This window comes from Gigantopelta aegis, chromosome 10 (assembly GCF_016097555.1).
Source record: "Gigantopelta aegis isolate Gae_Host chromosome 10, Gae_host_genome, whole genome shotgun sequence".
NCBI classification, from domain to species: domain Eukaryota; kingdom Metazoa; phylum Mollusca; class Gastropoda; order Neomphalida; family Peltospiridae; genus Gigantopelta; species Gigantopelta aegis.
The window spans coordinates 22478042-22496708 of NC_054708.1; the positions used below are offsets into that span (position 1 = coordinate 22478042).

General features: G+C 38.6%; 2 protein-coding genes across 2 annotated transcripts; both read right to left on the minus strand.

Moving 5' to 3' along the window:
• Positions 1-2251: 2251 nt before the first annotated feature.
• Positions 2252-8774, minus strand: LOC121384502 (mucin-5AC-like). The gene is made up of 2 exons (XM_041514910.1): positions 8749-8774; positions 2252-5422 (listed from the first exon to the last, which is right to left on the minus strand). The coding sequence occupies exons 1-2, from the start codon at positions 8764-8766 to the stop codon at positions 2366-2368; spliced, it is 3075 nt and encodes a 1024-aa protein (XP_041370844.1). The 5' UTR covers positions 8767-8774; the 3' UTR covers positions 2252-2365.
• Positions 8775-17250: 8476 nt separating this feature from the next.
• LOC121383537 (putative uncharacterized protein DDB_G0271606) lies at positions 17251-18199 on the minus strand. The gene is made up of 2 exons (XM_041513624.1): positions 17576-18199; positions 17251-17412 (listed from the first exon to the last, which is right to left on the minus strand). The coding sequence occupies exons 1-2, from the start codon at positions 18197-18199 to the stop codon at positions 17251-17253; spliced, it is 786 nt and encodes a 261-aa protein (XP_041369558.1).
• Between the last annotated feature and the right edge of the window lie 468 nt (positions 18200-18667).

The following is an 18667-nucleotide window of genomic DNA, read 5'->3' on the forward strand; positions in this document are numbered from 1 at the left end:
TGGGTTCGAATCCCACCCAAGATATTACAAAGTAGTGCTTCAAAATTAATTTATATTCCCGAAATGCATATTGAAATCTTGATTGGATGCAGTCATTTGCGAATGAATGACCTCTGTACCAAGTTGTTGTTGTCGTCGTCGTCGTCGTCGTCGTAGTAGTAATAATAATAATAAACAAACAAAAAACAACAGCAAAAAACGTTGTAAAATATATTACTCGGTGATGGTAACAATTACAATTGTTATTTGTTGAGTGATACAATGAATTTTATTACCGATTTACGCGTAAACCCAACGACCGTCATTTTAATATAAAATTATGATGCGTGCTTCTCGGTCATCTGTGCAGTGTTTCTTATTCGGCATTTTAAAAATGTTTGACTAACCCAGGGTTAATATAACTATGCTTTAACTATCTGGGCCCAGGTTTAAATATAAATTCAGACGTCTTTTCCAACTAAATCTGAACGACAAAATAATAACACATGATCATGGCCGTATCTCCGCACATTGCTGAGTCGAATGGGTATTTGGCAAAATGGTGGATGATTCCACGAATCTCTATCATGTGCGTCATCTATAGAAGGACAGCCACTCCCGAGGAGATTCTTTACTGGCGATGTCATACCTCTTAAATCGTCACAAAGAGGACTGCCACTCCCAGACTAGTTCACTAAATCAAAATTAGCACCGGGCAGAACTCATTAGAATAAATTAAAATAAGTACAGCTGTGATGGCATGTCTCACCAGAGATACTCGTCACGAGTACTGCCACTACAGCTATCAAGTATGTCACTTCATCTAAAACGATGAAAACATTATAAGCACGCAAGTTTCACCAAAGAGATGAAAAAATATGCATAACTTTAAAATACGGAATAGTATCAGGCATCATTTTTGTTATTAATGCATCGTATTTAATAGATATAGGCCCCAAATATCTACCATAAAAAGTTTTGTATGCCCTCGGGAGCTCCTGGACATCATAACCTAAGACTTATTTACGGCACTTACGCGACAGTTAAATTATTCGAGACAGGGCAATCGGTTTCAGGTAAAATTACACGTCACAGGGCAGTCAATTTCGGTCGTCTTTATCTTACTGGATGGTATGGCTGTCATGGCCGGGTCATCACCGTGGAGCAACCAATCACAAGTTTCAAAAGTGATCCCCAACATATGTTGGACGCTATAGTGATCTACGACGTGTCATATCCTTAAAAGGACATACCCTAGTTTGTAAACACTAAGACATATTTTTCATTAGAGCCGTTTATGATCACTGAAATCAAACGTTACTTATATTGTATTGCTTAGATTATCCATTTCCGTACAACCGAAGTGTTTCTAATACCACAAAATGTATTCTTCATATTTTTAAAAACGCACGTGCGTCTGAGAAGTAACGATTATGGAGTCGCGTTTTAGTCTGTTGTATCCGAATTTGTTACAAGATTGTAAAGTAACAAACGTAGTGTTCATTTTTACGGGTTGAAACTAGGGTGTACGTGAAAAAGATGCCTTAGTGTTTACAAACTAGGGTGTACGTGAAAAAGATGCCTTAGTGTTTACAAACTAGGGTGTACGTGAAAAAGATGCCTTAGTGTTTACAAACTAGGGTGTACGTGAAAAAGATGCCTTAGTGTTTACAAACTAGGGTGTACGTGAAAAAGATGCCTTAGTGTTTACAAACTAGGGTGTACGTGAAAAAGATGCCTTAGTGTTTACAAACTAGGTCTGTCCCTATAAAGGGTGCGTAAGAAAAGCGAACACGTAACTTTGACAGCTGCTAGAAAACCCACAACAAATGCACTGCGCAATTCAAGAAGTGTAAGGTGATAACTCAGATTTAGTTTAAGTATTAAATACAGACAATAAATGTTCTAAAAGTTAATGTTGATAATACTGAATACACATTTTACACGTTAACCTCGGTAATCTAAAATAGTACCTTGTTCCAGAGGAATGTGGATGCTTTCTTAGACTCAAATAGTATGTTACCGACTGTCATACGTTCAAGGTACGATTCGAATAATTAACAGAGGAGTCCAGTAATCTGTTTACGTATTATATTTGCTCCTCATTTTCACTTAAAAGTTCTGACACCCTACACCCCCACCCCACAAAATGAACATGTTTGTAACTAATAATAGCTTTACATTACACACACACACACACACACAAAAAAAAACCCCCAACCCCCCCCCCCCCAAAAAAAAAAAATAACAAAAGAAAGTTAAAAAACCCCAATCAGGTAACATCACCAAATAGTCCATCTCTGATTATACTTTCAATAATATCTGCGAGCATACATATTACCTTTAATCAGTAAGGCACGATGTAAAAACTTATTTTATCACAGGCTTATATTTGTCTTTGCATTTGGGACTTAATTAGCTGATTTGTTATCATCAGTAGCTTATTCCCATATGCAGTCATATCCTGGAGCGATTTCGAAAATGCCTTCCACGTCTCTTGGATTACCCTGCGATCCATCAACCCCGAAGAGGCGATATCTGTTTGTTTGTGCCTTGTGCTCTTTTCTGGTAAGGGCGTGGTGCCGGTTACACCTGCCCGGAGACCATTATTCTTACCAATACTAGTACCACTGTGTGTCACAGTAGAAGGCTCAATTGTCTTCACATCAGCTGTTGTAGACGTTGCAGTACTGGTGCTGGTGGTGGGATTTTCTGTAGTGGGTGCATCTGATGACTTTGCCGGAATCGCAATTGTATTTACCATGTCAGAGGTTCGTCCTTGTGGCACAGCAGACAAAGACTGGTTTGCAGTCACGGTAGACTGATCACCGGGTTTATTCGTAGTATTTGACGGCCGTTCGTGAGCTGCACTGAAAATTATACTCTCATTGGCAGTATCCGATGACTGTACGCTGGATATGGCCGGCACGGAACCACCTTTGAGTTTTAGAGTAGATTCTTGTGAACGATCTACTGCTTGTAGAGGTTGTCCTGCATTTGCTGCAGCAGACGATGATGCGTTTTCCGTACCAAATGACTGCGTATGTTGACGATTTCCCATATTCACCACCATACCAGGTGATTGCTTTTGTTCAACGATTCCCATATTTACCGTATCAGATGAATTTGTGATTTTAAAGTTGCTTGTATTTATCGTATCAGATGGTTGCTTATGTTGAACGCTTCCTATATTTACCGTATCAGATTGATTTTTGCGTTTAAAGTTGCCTGTATTTACCGTTCCAGGTAACTGATTTTGTTGAACGTTTCCCATATTCAGAATACCAGATGATTCTTTGCGTTGAACGCTTCCCGTTTTTACCGTACCAGATGGATTTTTGCTTTTAAAGTTGTCCGTATTTGCCGTATCAGGCGACTGCGGGCGCTGAACGTTTTCCGTGTTTACCGTATCAGATGACTGCATCTTTTGAAGATTGCTTGCCTTTACCGTAACGGAAGATACTGAATTTACCGTACTAGGTGATCGTGTACCAACAGTTACTGGTGAAGATGTGGATGTGGTTTCGAATTGCTCTTCAGGTGTTGTTGCCCACTGAATTGAAACATTTTTAATTTGTGCTGAATCAACTGGAATTGGTATCACAGTGTCTTTAACCACTGTTTTGGACTGGGCGACATTTAATCTCGACTCTTTCAATAGTGCGTTATGTAATGGATTGAAAACGGTGCCGGATTGCAAAAGATTTGACCCTTTATTATCAAACGAACGTGAGTTGAGCATGGGGGGTCCGCTAAGAGTGTTTGACGTTGATTTTGGCGATTGGTGATCTCTCCCTGAAGAAAGTGGACCAGATTTGCTACCATGGATATCCAGCGAAGGTGACGGCTTTTCCAACTGTGTCGTTTGTGAAACTGTAGACACCGATGCCAATCCAACGCTGCTTGTTGACTTTTCACTTGCGACAGAGTTCGAATTCAGATTTGTTCGTTTTATTAGTGAACTCATTGATGTTTCGTTTGGAAGTCTCATACTGTTCGCCGTTTGATGAGTTTTGATTTTGGACGGGGATTGATTTTTTGGTGTTAAATTTAGGGATCTTTTGAACTGAGAGACTATCGGCATAACCATCCGTTTGGAATATGGCGACAACATTCCAATTATACTGTCAATTTGATCTAATGTGTTTTTGACTACAGGGGAACCACCTCTGGCATATATATGTCTTTCGTCCCACAGTCGCGATAATTTCATCAGAACGGAGACAACATCATTGTTAACAGGGTCGAAAGGCGTGTTTGGAATCTGTGGCATCCGGTTGTTAATATTTGGCATCAGTTGAGACAGAACATTATGATTCACATTATCGAAAGCCAGGTTTGGAATCTGCTGCAACGTGTTAATATTTGGCATCATTTGAAAGAGAGTATTATAAGAATCGAAAGCCATGTTTGGAATCTGCGGCATCATGTGGCTAACATTTGGAATTATTTGATCAGCAGGCTTGCGTGATGAGGAAGATGGAAGTGGTAGAGTGCTGACATTCGATCTTGGAGAGCTTGACTGTTCAAGACTCTTAGAAGTTTCAATGATTTGCGGAGCAACCTGTTTACTATTATGGACAGAGTTTCTCACAACGTCTTGTCTAGTCGACGGTTCAACAGTTTTACTTACTTGAGAATTATTCCCAGCCAAATTTGGACCTCGAGTTTCGCCTGCTGAACTCTGTCTGTGAATGTTCAGTATGTTTCGATTCATGCGGTTGATGGTGATCAAATTCGCTGAATTCGCTGAATTCGCCGACTCGGATAGACTCTCTTCCAGCCTCTCCAGAAACTGCGCAGGATAGTTCCTGAGAACGGCGATATCTGATATATCCAGTCCCGCAGCCAGTTCTTTTTTAACCTGCCGCCTCACTTGTGGGGAAAGCTTTGGCAGGACTTCGCCAACACTAGCAGCCTCTCCTCCAAAGAGTCCTCCATATAGTCCTCCAGAAAGACCTCCAGACAGTCCCCCGGACAGACCCCCAGGACGTTCCCCGGACAGACCCCCAGACAGTCCCTCAGACAGTCCTCCAGACAAACTTCCAGCCAGTCTCCGAGGTAATCCTCCAGACAATCCCTGAGACAGTCCTTCAGACAGACTCCCAGGTAGTCCTCCAGACAAACCCTCAGACAGTCCCTCAGCCAGTCCACCAGACAAACGTCCAGACAGTCCCCCAGCCAGTCCTCCAGAGAATTCCCCAGCCAGTCCTCCTGACGTCCCAGCAGTGACTGACCCCGATGGGTTAATAGCATTGTTGATCATATTATTGAAGGATGAGAAGCCGTTTCCCATAAACCCTTGGGATGATAAATACGCGGACCAGCTATTGGCAGACGTAGATGGAGAGCCTGATAAGCTGAGAAGTTTCTGTCTTGTTTTTTCAACATTTGTTGGCTGTATCTGTTCTTCGGATAGAGATATGCAACCCAGCAAGCCGATCTAAAACGTGAAATTAAAATACAATGTCATGTATAATTATCTTCAAGATAAACACCTATATTTTATAAGTGGTATAGGAAACAAAACAACATTTTGTAAAGTGCTATTAATCGCTAATAGATACAATTATTTAAATACTCAAAGTTATAAAATGGTATACATTTAAAAAAAAGGAGAAGAAAAAAGACTAATTAAATAAGTAATAAATGTTATTCCTATCGCAAACCAATCCCTATAAAATAATTAATTTTGATTTATTTTTATATGATTATTATTCCAAATATATTCCGACAATATATCTTCAGCTATAATTTTACACCTGCATTTTTAAGACCTGAACCTCACGTTATTATTATATCTCTACAGAAACAATTTTGAATATATTGAGAATAGTTTTCTACTATCTCAGAGTCGAAATCCATTATATTATTAAAAATATATTATATATAAATATATAAATATGTTATATTTCTACCTAATGGCGTTACTCGACCAACCGTTTAATAGTTATTTTTTCTAATGCAATTTAGTTTATTTTTATATTTAATTTGTACCATATTTTCTAAATCAATATAAAATTTTAAACCTAATAAATAAAATGGTTTTGTCCAATCAAAATTCCATTCTTTACTGAATTTGTACCTATTCCTTTTCATAAAACCTATCCATATTAGTTTTGTTTTGTCCACATTAACATTAAGGTTCGAAAATCGTGCATAAAATTATAATGTACATGTATTTAGAAGTGCACACAGGCTGTTTCCCGTTGCATCTAAAACTACTATTGTGTCATCTGCACATAGAGTTAATACGAATTTTATGTTTCCAACTGTTAAACCTTTTATATTCTTTTTTCTTTTTAACATACTATTGAGAATGTCACCACAAATGAGAAAAATATATGGAGATATCGGTTCCTCTTGGCTGAAACCTCTTTCCAATTTAAGCTAAACGGGAACAATAGAAGAGCGAAAAATCAAAGCATTTAAAACATTATAAATAAATTCCCAGTCTACAGAATCCAACGCCTTTTATAAATCAATTAATAATAATAAACCAGGAATGTGTTGGTTTTCTGAATAATCCACTGCGTCGTATATTAATCTTTTTTCTTCACCTATATATCTTCCCTACGTAAAACCGTTTTGTTCTTCACTAGTTCTAATTGGAAACACTGATTTTATTCCTTGTGCTATAACGACTGATAACATTTTATGACACATTTAGCAAACAAATGGGTCTCCAGTTTAAAAACAAAAATTGTTTAGGTTTATTTCCCTTTTGAATTCAAGTGATAAGAACATGGTTTTTGAGTTATAGAAACATATTGTGTTTGTCCGTTTGATAAAGATAATTTAATGATCGTAATGTATATTTATGCAAGACACACAATTTGTTTTTGAAAAATGCAGCGATAAAGCCGTCGGGTCCTGGACTCTTTTAATTTTTCATATTTTTCTGCATCTTTATGAGTAAGTTTAAGAAAATAAACATACATTTTGCTCAAATAATTTATTAAAATTTATATTACTAATATCTTTTATTCAAATATAATTTCTCAAAAATGTTTGTGTTTCACGTAGTGTATTTTGCAATCGCAAGTTTCTAATTCAGTAAATTATTTATTCAAAAATTTCTACATTCCAACGTTATTCTTCTTTTTTTTTGTTTTCTCGCCTTTTTCTATCCATCTAACTTTAGATTTTAAAACATTTTCTTTGTCTTTTTAAATACTAATACCTTCTAATTTACTGTTTTTCTCTTTAATTTTTTAAATTATATATTTTGTTATATCAGTATCATTTAAAGCGTCCAGTTCTTTTGTTAAGTCACACAATTTAGCATTTAAATCTATTTCATCTTTCTTTTAAATTTGTTTTAGTTTATGAATATAAAATTAAATGTCGGCGTATCATAAGTAATAATGTTTCCAACAAAATTGGGCTATTTCTCGTTCCAGCCAGTGCACCACGACTGGTATATCAAAGGCCGTGGTATTTGTTATCCTGTCTGTGGGATGATTTATATAAAAGATCCCTTGCTACTAATGCAAACATGTAGCGTGTTTCCTCTCTATGACTGAGTTAAAATGACAATATGTTTGACATCCAATAGCCGATTATTAATAAATCAACGCGCTCTAGTTGTGACGTTAAACAAAAACAAACTTTGTTTCCCACAACCGTTTGTAAAATGCAAATTTTCATCATCAGTATCTTTATACTGTTCAAGAGTTCATTTTATTGTTTCATTAAACTTACATATTTATGGTCATGTAATAGTGAGTTATAAAACTTGCAAATGCCGTTTCCAGGCATATGATTCTTCCGCTAATTGGCGGAATTCCGCTTTTAAAATGTTTTTCCTTTCATTCATTTTCCTTGCATTCTGCACACGATTACGTACCTTAGGCACGCATGTATCATTTTCAGCTTTTTTGGAAATGTTTCAATCACATGCCTGCGTTTCCTCTTTCAATTTCTTTTAATTTTTAAAGTAATTGGTGAATGATCTGATTTAAAACTTGGTAGGATATTAGTAGAAAAGACTGAGGATAAACGATTATGTCAAATAAGAAACCACATCTAGACGAAACTGTTTCAGTGGAGTTGGGGTGTCTCGAAGAGAATCTTTTTACATTAGGGTTTCTTTCTCTCCAATGATCTACATGGTCTTATGTGTCTTTAAAATCGATAATCGGTTTTTTAACTTTGGGATTATTCATAGTCCGAGTATTGTGGCTGTAAGAGAGCTAGACGGAGATATTGACGTCAAGCATAGGATTGTTGTGATATTAGACCGGGAGTCTTTGACTACTCTTTGGTGGGCAGCGATTGCGAAAAAATTACATAGCTTTGTAATAGGGCTAATAACAGTCCAAATGTCCGTCTAACTCTCATACAGTCAGAGTACTCGAGCTAGGGTTATTCACTACTTTTAATTAGTAAGTCAATGTTATATATCTCCCCAGCTGACTGTCTGTCTATTCTTGTCTGTCTGTCTGTCTGTCGGCCTGCCTGCCTGCCTGCCTGCCTGCCTGCCTGCCTGTCTGTCTGTCTGTCTATCTGTCTATTTATCTATCTATCTATCTATCTATCTATCTATCTATCTATATGTCTTCTGTCCATACGTCTGTCTGTCTGTCTGTTTATCTATCTTTCTATCTATCTATCTATCTATCTATCTATCTATCTATACATCCATCTATCTATCTATCCAATTATTTGTTTATCTGTCTATATATTTAAAATGTTTTAAAAACAATCATTGAAAGAAGAAACACAGGAAAAAAGAGAAAAGAGAAAAAGGAATAGACTAATACTTACAAGAAGTAAGCAACACATCGTGCATGCCCTCGCAACCCTATATACCAACAGACAGAATCATGTACAATGAACCATTTCAAATGTTATAAGTTCGTCTGTCTTTTTTTGTTTGGTCTTTAATTCTGACGTTTATGAGAATTAATGATTTACCGTGTCATACGTTTTTGTTGGACTGACTGATCGTGGGTTGTCTTTTAACCAATGTACGGTCGTCATCTCCGAATCAAGGCATTCCTTATCTGTCACCATGACGGAAAAGAGAAATAACGTTTTAAAAATATTATGTACCTATATATATATATATATATAGAAAGCTAGCCATGTAGACATATACATACACATATACATATACATATACATACACATATACATATACATATACATATACATATACATACACATACATACATACATTCATACATACATACACACACATACACACACACACACACATACACACACACACACACACACACACATATATATATATATATATATATATATATATATATATATATATATATACATGCATACATGCACACATACATACATACATAGCCAGTGCCAGGTCTGCCCACTGTTTCATGCACGTAAGCGGGATCGACCGCGTAGATTGTAGGCCCCATGCATATGGTTGAGTTAAAGAACTTCCTTTTTTATGGAAGCTTCGATAGCTCAGAGCGTATCGTGGTTAGTCTTGCTATTTGCGGGCGAATCGGTGACACAGGTTCGAATTCCAGCAACGGCATGGGACAATTTGTGAGGCCAGAAAGGATTTAATTATCCCCTGCGCCAGTGCGTTAATATCTATGTATGTAATAGTCAACCTCGACATACATACAATATATAGATATTCATACATCAATACATACATACATACATACACACATTTATTCTGCAATCACTGTATATATTAGCAAGATATGATGACTAGATAGATCTCTATAGTTTCAGTCACTAACCAAAAATGTAGGTCACATGGCATAAACCCGACTCGACCCAACTCGAGTATAGCAGACTAAATTTTCAATAAACATACTCTTTAAATAATTTGTTTTAGTACAGTAAATTCAAATAGTCTAGTTTTGCGATAATTATACATAACTTGTATATTTATTTATGAATTAGGGATTAGAAACGCTTTTTGAATGTGACAGAATGTAGCTAGCGTCTTACAAAGAATGACGTCATGTTTCTTGCCCACTGGACAGGTTTATCCAGCTTTTGCATGGTGCTAGAAAAATCTGTCTGACCATAGGGCTAGATAAATCTGTCCGACCCGAGGGCTAGACGATTTCTACATACGCGTGACATCATAACTCATGTTTTACTACGATTGACGTCATAACTCATGGTTTTCCAAATTCTGTTTGCCATTTCACGTTGTATCATTGTTTAAAAAATATTTAAACAAATTAATATTTTCAACTTTATATTTATTGGTAAGTTGAACATTACATATTTATGTCGTTGCATAAGGTGGGCTATATTTTTCCGCGTATGCTTAAATGAGTTGGCAGGTGAAAAGTATACGAATCGTTCTACAATAGTAGCTTGCAAAATTAATGTTTTGTTACTGTAATTAAATGGGCAAGAAAAAGAATCAATCACCGTTGTGAGGTATAGATAAGGCAATTCCAACCCTCGGGACAAAATGTTTTTGTCCCTTTGGTTGGAATAGCCGTATATATATCTCACAACGGTGATAGATTCTATTAATCTTGCATGCCGGCAAACTGCCCTGGGAACGGCCGGCGTCTGGCTAGACCCCACTAGTCTTCCAAGCAAACTCTCGACGAAGCTGGACGCTGTCGCCTGTGCTCTCTACTTGCGAAGAGGAAGACCGTCGCTCAGCCGAGCGACCAGCCTGACAAGGCAAGACCTCCACCTTCACAGGCACCGTCACCCTCCGACTCGGAAGCCGTCTGGAAAGTTCAGATCAGGAAAATCAGGTCCAGCTTCCTGAAGTTCGTGCAGGGGGACACCTCGAATCCGGCATCACTGATGGGCGGACTAGTGGAACCTGAGCTGAAACAACTGCCTGATGGAAGCGCTTACGAGCTACACACCATCAAGTCTACAGCCGGCAAGACGGGGTTGGTACTAACTCAGCGCCGAGAAGGAGTCTACCGACAAGCGGTCCTAGTTAGAGAGATGGATAGCCACACCAACCACAGGATCGTCAAGGCCCTTTTCGGCAACGACTACCGGAGTGTCATAACCATCCTCGCCGACCAGAGATGGAAGCACTTCATCCCCACCTTTGCCGGTTTTCCGCTCATCAGTTCGCCGTAGGCCAACCTCCACACCCTAATGGCCTTAACGAGGCCACTCACGTGGACATATAGATCGGACTTTAAACATTTAGACCTTCGTTAAAAAATTTATGTCGAAATTACTTCTTTTTAAAAAATATTATTAAATAGTCCGATCCTCTCTTCTTTTCTTATTTATTTTTGAACTGTCCTTCTAAAATGCTCCAAATTATATAAATATTCGGCCGAGCAGTCAATTCTTTTTATTTTTGGCTTGTAATTTTTTTTCTTTAAAAAAACAAAAACATTCTATTAACCTTTTTACTAATTGCTATTTTCAAACTCTGCCCATTTTCAACACTACCCCTTCCTCCCCCCCCCCCCCCCCCCCCCCCAATCCCCACATCCCGAGTCAGGCCACCGATCTGGGCACGTTAAACTAGTTATCATCATCATCATCATCGTCAAACTGCAAAAGCCTTATTAGGTTGACGATATTCGATTTGCATACACAAAAAATGGAGGATAAATAAAATAACCGGTTACTACCTTAAGATATCGGCTTTATCCTGTTCAAGGTGAATGGCGAATGTTGCTCGACATTCTAAAATTACATCATGAGTTTACGGTTACTTGGAAAACACGGGTCATGACCTCATAACAGCCAGTCACCAACTCAAAATTAATCTCCACCGGCCGTACCCTCCGAGGGGGGGGGGGGGGGGGGGGGGGGGCAGTTGCCTATAGCATACACATCTCAGGGTTTAATTTGTAGTGTTTCATTTATTTATAAAAAGTAGTGCCCAAAAATAGTGGAAAGTATCAAATTAACAGCTTTTCCATGCCATATTAGACGATTTGACATATCCTTACTATTTTCTGGTTTTGTACATACACTTGAATTGGATAATGGATTGATTGAATGACGTGTGGATGGAAAGGATCAACCAAACAGAATGAAACGAACAAATACATGCATTTATGAACGAACGAACGAACGAACGAATGAAATGAATCTGAACACTCACGAACGAACATCAACGAACGAACGAATGGGCGTCAGATTCATATAAATTTGCAGAATAGCAATAGATATATAGAATACGAGATTGACAAGCTTATGGCTGCAGGCACAAATATTCAGACTGCTAAATATGAAACTTATTTCAAGATCTACGTCTTTACAGTCATGTTCCAATGTACATGCGGAACGTGTTCTTTATATATTAGTATTGAAGATACCCATCAATATAATATTATATTGAATATCCCCAAGCTAGAAGGATCACCCAAAGCGAATATTTTGGATGACAGCGTTTCATGTTCGAATCATCAAAAATGGGCAGTTCGGTAAAGAAATGATGACTAATGCGATGCTATGTGCGACATTTCAACGATAATTCATTGCTGATCTGTGACCTGTCAAGTGTATACATCAAAGTGTCGTGATAACAAACGGGGTGGCTTTGGCGGGTTATATGTTTTACGAATTCATGTAATAAGTGAATTATTACACCTCATGAGTGTAATAATCGGTGTCAGTAATAACTGCACTGTGCAAATAGACGTGGGTGGTTGATATATGTCAGTCGGATCTGGACGCGATTGTGAACTAGCGGAGCTATAAATAAATATACTGATCAACAAGAAGAACACGGATATTTTCATTTATCATCCACTGAAGGCTTTTGTAGGAGATTTCGCTGGCACTATAATTTGCGATATCTCCTGCGATGTTCTCCGCTTCTTATAATCTTGATTGGTCAAATTTTAATCACAAAACAATATTTTGTTACGTCACTGTGTTTGTTTCAGCGCTAAACCTATCATTAGTGACGTCACGCCACTGCTGTTCTGTTAGTTAACGAGTCTACCGCTGCCAAATATAGTGACATTCAACCCACGTTACTGACATTTTTTTACAGCTGTCGCAAATTAAAAGAATGATAATGGATGATAAAAAGAATACACCCCTCGTGTCTTGTGATATCATAATTTATCAGCACTCGTTGATAAAAGTATAAAAATCCTCGGCAAGCCTCGGATTTCATACTTTTATCAATTCGTGCTGATAAATTATGATATCACAAGACACTCGGGGAGTATCCTCCACACACACACACACACACACACACACACACACACACACACATATATATAAATATATATATATACAGTAGAATCTCATTGGCTCGAACACTGTCGGTGCATCAATGTCTGTTCGACCCATCGGGTAGTTCGAACCATGCATTCGGCCGTTGTCGGGTGCTTCTGTAACACAAAAATCAATCGGACAACCTCGCATGTTTCCGTAAAACCGGCTTGGGCGAGATGATCCGATTGACTCATGAATTGATTGGTGCTATTTGCAAAGTTCATTCATCTAACGATTACCGCATTACAATTGCAAGATAATTACGGACAGGTGCTGAATAAACAACACGATAAGCGTGAAAGGATAGACGAACAAATTATACATACATTTTTTTTTTTATATTTCTTCGGATAAACGTAGTCGTTCGAGCTAAATATGTTTAATTTTACAGTTCGGACCAATAAACTGTTTCGAGAGAAAGCTTCTGTTCGACCCTAGGGGTATTCGACCAATCAGCACCAAAATAAAGGGTTTCAATAGAGAGAAAAATTGGGACATTGTTCTTGGTTCGAGAATACCGGTAGGTTCGACCGTAGGGCGTTCCAGCCAATGAGATTCTACTATGTGTGTGTGTGTGTGTGTGTGTGTATATATATATATATATATATATATATATATATATATATATATATATATATATATATCAGGGGTCGAAATACTTCCCGGGGGCAGCATGACTCGATCCCTTTATAAACGTAGGTCGCCACTGTCTAAACCCTCTGCTAAAATCCCTGCACACGCACCTGCTTAGAATAATAATATTTTTTATTTGTACCAACAGAAGCAACAACAATAACAATAACACAGAATTAACACAAATGGCGCCATAACCATCTCTTTATTACACTCGACGCCACAAAACACGTACATTTTTTACAAACCAAAATAAAGAATTCAGATGACAAGACATTAAAACTATATGCATGCAACTAAATATAAACAATAACATAAGATTTTGGAAGAAATAGACCTGTTTTATTTATATTGATGATCAAACACTTTCTTTGGGCTGCTCAAGCTTCAAACAATTGTTATATATTCATTTCATTTTAACTTATTTTTGTGCTTATATCCAATTAAGGTTCAAGCACGCTGTCCTGGACACACACCTCAGCTATCTGGGCTGTCTGTCAAGGACAGTGGGTTAGTTGTTAGTGGTTAGTGAAAAAGAAGAGGGTGTAATGGCCTTACACCTACCCTTTGATCCCTTAAGAACTCGCTCTGGGGTTGGATCCGGCACCGGGCTGCGAACCCTGTACCTACCATCCTGTAGTCCGATGGCGTAACCACGACGCCACCGAGGCCGGTCCAATTGTTATCAACAATATTCAGACGCACGCGTCTCTGATAAATACACGTGTACATTTATCACAGGTCAACACATTTTGAAGCTGATCTCGACCCCAAAGACAAGATCTAGGTCATCGTAACATACATATTCTTAGACACGTTCTTTCATAGCAATGTATTAAACCCCCAAAACAAAACAACAAAACAAAAGAAAACACAAAAGAAACCAACCAACAAACAAAAAAACAAACAAAAACAACAACAAACAAACAAACAAACAAACAAAAAACTAAACAAACATCCCAAATAACAAATACCCCCCAACCCCCCCCCCCCCCCACACACAAACCAAACCCCCCTAAAGCAACAACAACAACAACAAACAAACAAACAAACAAAAAAACCCACAACACAACACAACAAAAAACAAAGCAACAACAATACAAACACAAAAAATAAAGCACAAAATAAACATACAAAACAATCCATAATATTGACGATACTCAATAATGTTTTAACCGAACGTTGTTAAGTTTGTAAACTAGTATTTGCGACACGAAGGCTGCTACTTACACATAGTCTACTCTTAAGAATTGAAGTAGAAATGGATCTTATTATTAAGTACTTTCAAAGATCATAGCATCATTATTAAAGAACCTTTTAGACATCAATCCTAAGGCACTGGTTGGCACTGGAAAAACATGGTCCACCAATATCATGACACATCGCACTTTATGTGAGCGTTCTGCCACGCAGTTACATCCCTTTGCTGTTACTCGCCAAGGATAGCCTATGCCATGGAAAACAGTTTGTTTTGTGTAACGACACCACTAGAGCACATTGATTTATTAATCATCGGCCAGACAGGTGGTAACTTGGACATATAGTCTAAGAGAAGAAACGCGCTACATTTTTTTCCATTCGTAGCAAGGGATCTTTTACATGCACTATCCCTCAAACAGGATAGCATATACCACAACCTTTGATATACCAGCCCTGGTTCATTGGCTGAAAGGACCAATAGCCCAATTGGCCCATTGATGAGGATCGATCCCAAACCGAGCGTTGTACCACTGGGCTACGTCCCGACCGCCTATGTCGTGGAAGCATGTTTCTTCTCCTTGTGTTTTAATACTAATCTGACACATATTTTAAAACATTGGGCTGATGTGTCGTTCCAAAAAGGATCATGGGGTTGGATGGAGACAAATAGTTTAATCCCCTTCTACTAGTAAAAACCCCCATACATACACCCCCCCCCCCCCCCCCCTCCCCTTCCCCGTTGATCAAAGATTTTAAATGACATTGGGTCATTACTGCATGTGCAGCGTTTGTGCCAAGGACACCTTTCTGATTCGGCATGACCGACCGGAAACACTGATTGTGTGGCAGTATTATGAGAAAATGTGAGTTATGGTTATTAATAGTGTTCACAGTCGGTCAGCGGAAGCGCTTTTATGAAAAGATGATGTATTGCTATCTTACCCACGGAAAGACAGTCGATGACAAAAGGAATATCACTTTTGACTTTGACATACACAGATTCCAGTATCATTATTGACTTTGACATACACAGATTCCGACATCTTTATTGACTTTGACGGGGCGGGATGTAGCCCAGTGGTAGAGCGCTCGTCTGATGCGCGGTCGGTTTAGAATCGATCCTCGTCGGTAAGCCCATTGAGCTATTTCTCGTTTCAGACATTACACCACGACTGGTCTATCAAAGGCCGTGGTATGTGCTATCCTGTCCGTGGGATGGTGCATATAAAAGATGCCTTGCTGCTAATCGAAAAAGAGTAGCCCATGAAGTGGCGACAGCGGGTTTCCTCTAACCGTAACCGTACATAAAATGTGTTGAGTGCGTCGTTAAATAAGACATTTCCTTCCTGTTGTCTTTGACATACACAGATTCTAAAATCACTTTTGACTTTGACATCCAGAGATTCTATATTCACAATGATGAGATAAAATTGTCTTCCCTTCATGTTTACAGTTTTCTCTATTGCCATTTGCTTTTTTAAAAACCAAGAACAATTATTGAGCGAATAATCCACCTGTATTGTTCTGTTTTTATTCACAGTACAGTATATTATTTCGACTTATCATATGCAAAGGCATACGCCAGGCTTTGTTTTAAATGTAAAAACCTACAGTAAATTGTAAGCCTATAAATAAACAATAGAAAACAAGTGACGTGTTCAGGGGGCCGAACGCACGCGAACAACTTGACTGGTACCAACATCGTCTATCACATCACATTCACCTAACGTTTTGCGTATCACTCAGTAAAGCTAGCTACCGAGATAGCTCGCCCTCCTGAACACGCCGAAGTTATGAGAGTGATCCATCTTAGCAAATGTTCAAACCTGTGCTCCACAATTGGAATATAGGAATGTCAACGGCCGTTTTGTCTGTAGTTGAAATACACTCATGTAGAATAAGATAAAATAAATAACAGAATATCTGGAAGATACAGCGTTGTTATGACCGACTTTGATCAAGCATCATGCTTATTAGGCATAATTAAAAACATTCGATTGTTTATCAAGACATAAGTAGGTTTTTTCACAATAGACTTGATTTGCCATATTTTGTACATAATGGACATCTTAAAGAGACTATGACGAGCGTTCAGTAAATGATTATTGTCACGAAGCAATGTCCGTGGCGGCTTTTTCTCAGTGACACCTGTTCCAGCATGCCATGTATTATTATTCACTGGCATCTTATGAGGTTTTGCATTTGTACTAGTATTCAACCGTTGATAAATCTCTTTAAGTATTCGAATCTGTCTTTGGATTAGATCCAGTTGCTGTTGATGGCGATGCTGTTGTTGTTGCTGCAGTACTGATCTATCTGGTGTTTGTTGAAGGTGTTTCTGGTGTTGGTGTTGGTGTTGGTATTGGTGTTGGTGTTGGTGAACAGCAGGTTGTATAAGTAAAGGATTTTGTTTCGGTTTTTCTAGGAATATGTGCTGTGAAGATCGTTGTTTTTCTACATATCTTTGTTGTGAATTATGTTTTTGTTGTTGCTGCTGCTGCTGCAGCTGCTGTTGTTGTTGCTCCTTCTGCTGTATATGTGTCTTTTCCCGATATTGATGCTGTTGCTGCTTCACTGTATGTACGTCTTGTGTATGCTGCTGTTGTTGATTCTGTTCTACAGGTATTTGTTGTGAATATTGACCCTGCTGCTGATGTTTCTGCTGCTGCTGCTGCTGCTGCTGCTGCTGTGTCCTCTGCTGTGTCCTCCGCTGTACATGTGTATGTTCCGGAATTTGATTTTGTCGCTGCTGCACTGCAGCTGTGCGTTCTGTTTGCTGCTGTTGTCGTTGATTCTGTTCTACAGGTATTTGTTGTGAATATTGGCCCTGCTGCTGATGTTTTGGTTGCTGCTGCTGCTGCTGTTGCTGTGTCCTCTGCTGTACATGTGTATGTTCCGAATACTGATTTTGTCGCTGCTGCACTGCAGGTGTGAGTTCTGTTTGCTGCTGTTGTCGTTGATTCTGTTCTACAAATACATCAGCATATTGCTGTTGTTGCTGCTTTTTCACAGATGTATTTTCTGGATATTGGTTTTGCTGCTCTACAGTGGATATATGTTGTGGATCCTGCTTTTGTTGCTGTTGCTGTACGAGTGGCTGTTGTAAAAATTTCCTCTGCGTTATGGACGCAGTTTGCTTCAGCTTCTTCTGCTTAGGCTTTTGCTTCTCTTGCTTTATAGGCGTTTGTGGATGTCGTGAAGTATGCATTTGTCTCTGTTGGCATGTAGATAAACTGAGAGGATATTGCTGCTGCTGTTGTTGCTGCTGTTGATGTTGCTGCTGCTGCTGTTGCTGTTGTTGTTGTTGCTGCTGTTGTTGCTGCTGATGTTGCTGTTGATGTTGTTGCTGCTGCTGCTGATGTTGTTGCTGCTGCTGCTGTTGCTGTTGTTGATGTTGTTGCTGCGGTTGTTGATGTTGCTGCTGATGTTGTTGCTGTGGTTGTTGATGTTGCTGCTGCTGTTGATGTTGCTGCAGTTGTTGATGTTGCTGCTGATGTTGTTGTTGTTGCTGTTGATGCTGTTGTTGCTGCTGCTGCTGCTTATTATGATGGTATTGTATAATTTCATGCTGCAACAGTGATGTGTTATTCGAATATTGAAGTTTATGCTTCTCTCTTGTGTATATATGTTCTGGATAAATTCGCTTCTGTTCCTGTTCATTCTGTTCGTTTTGTGT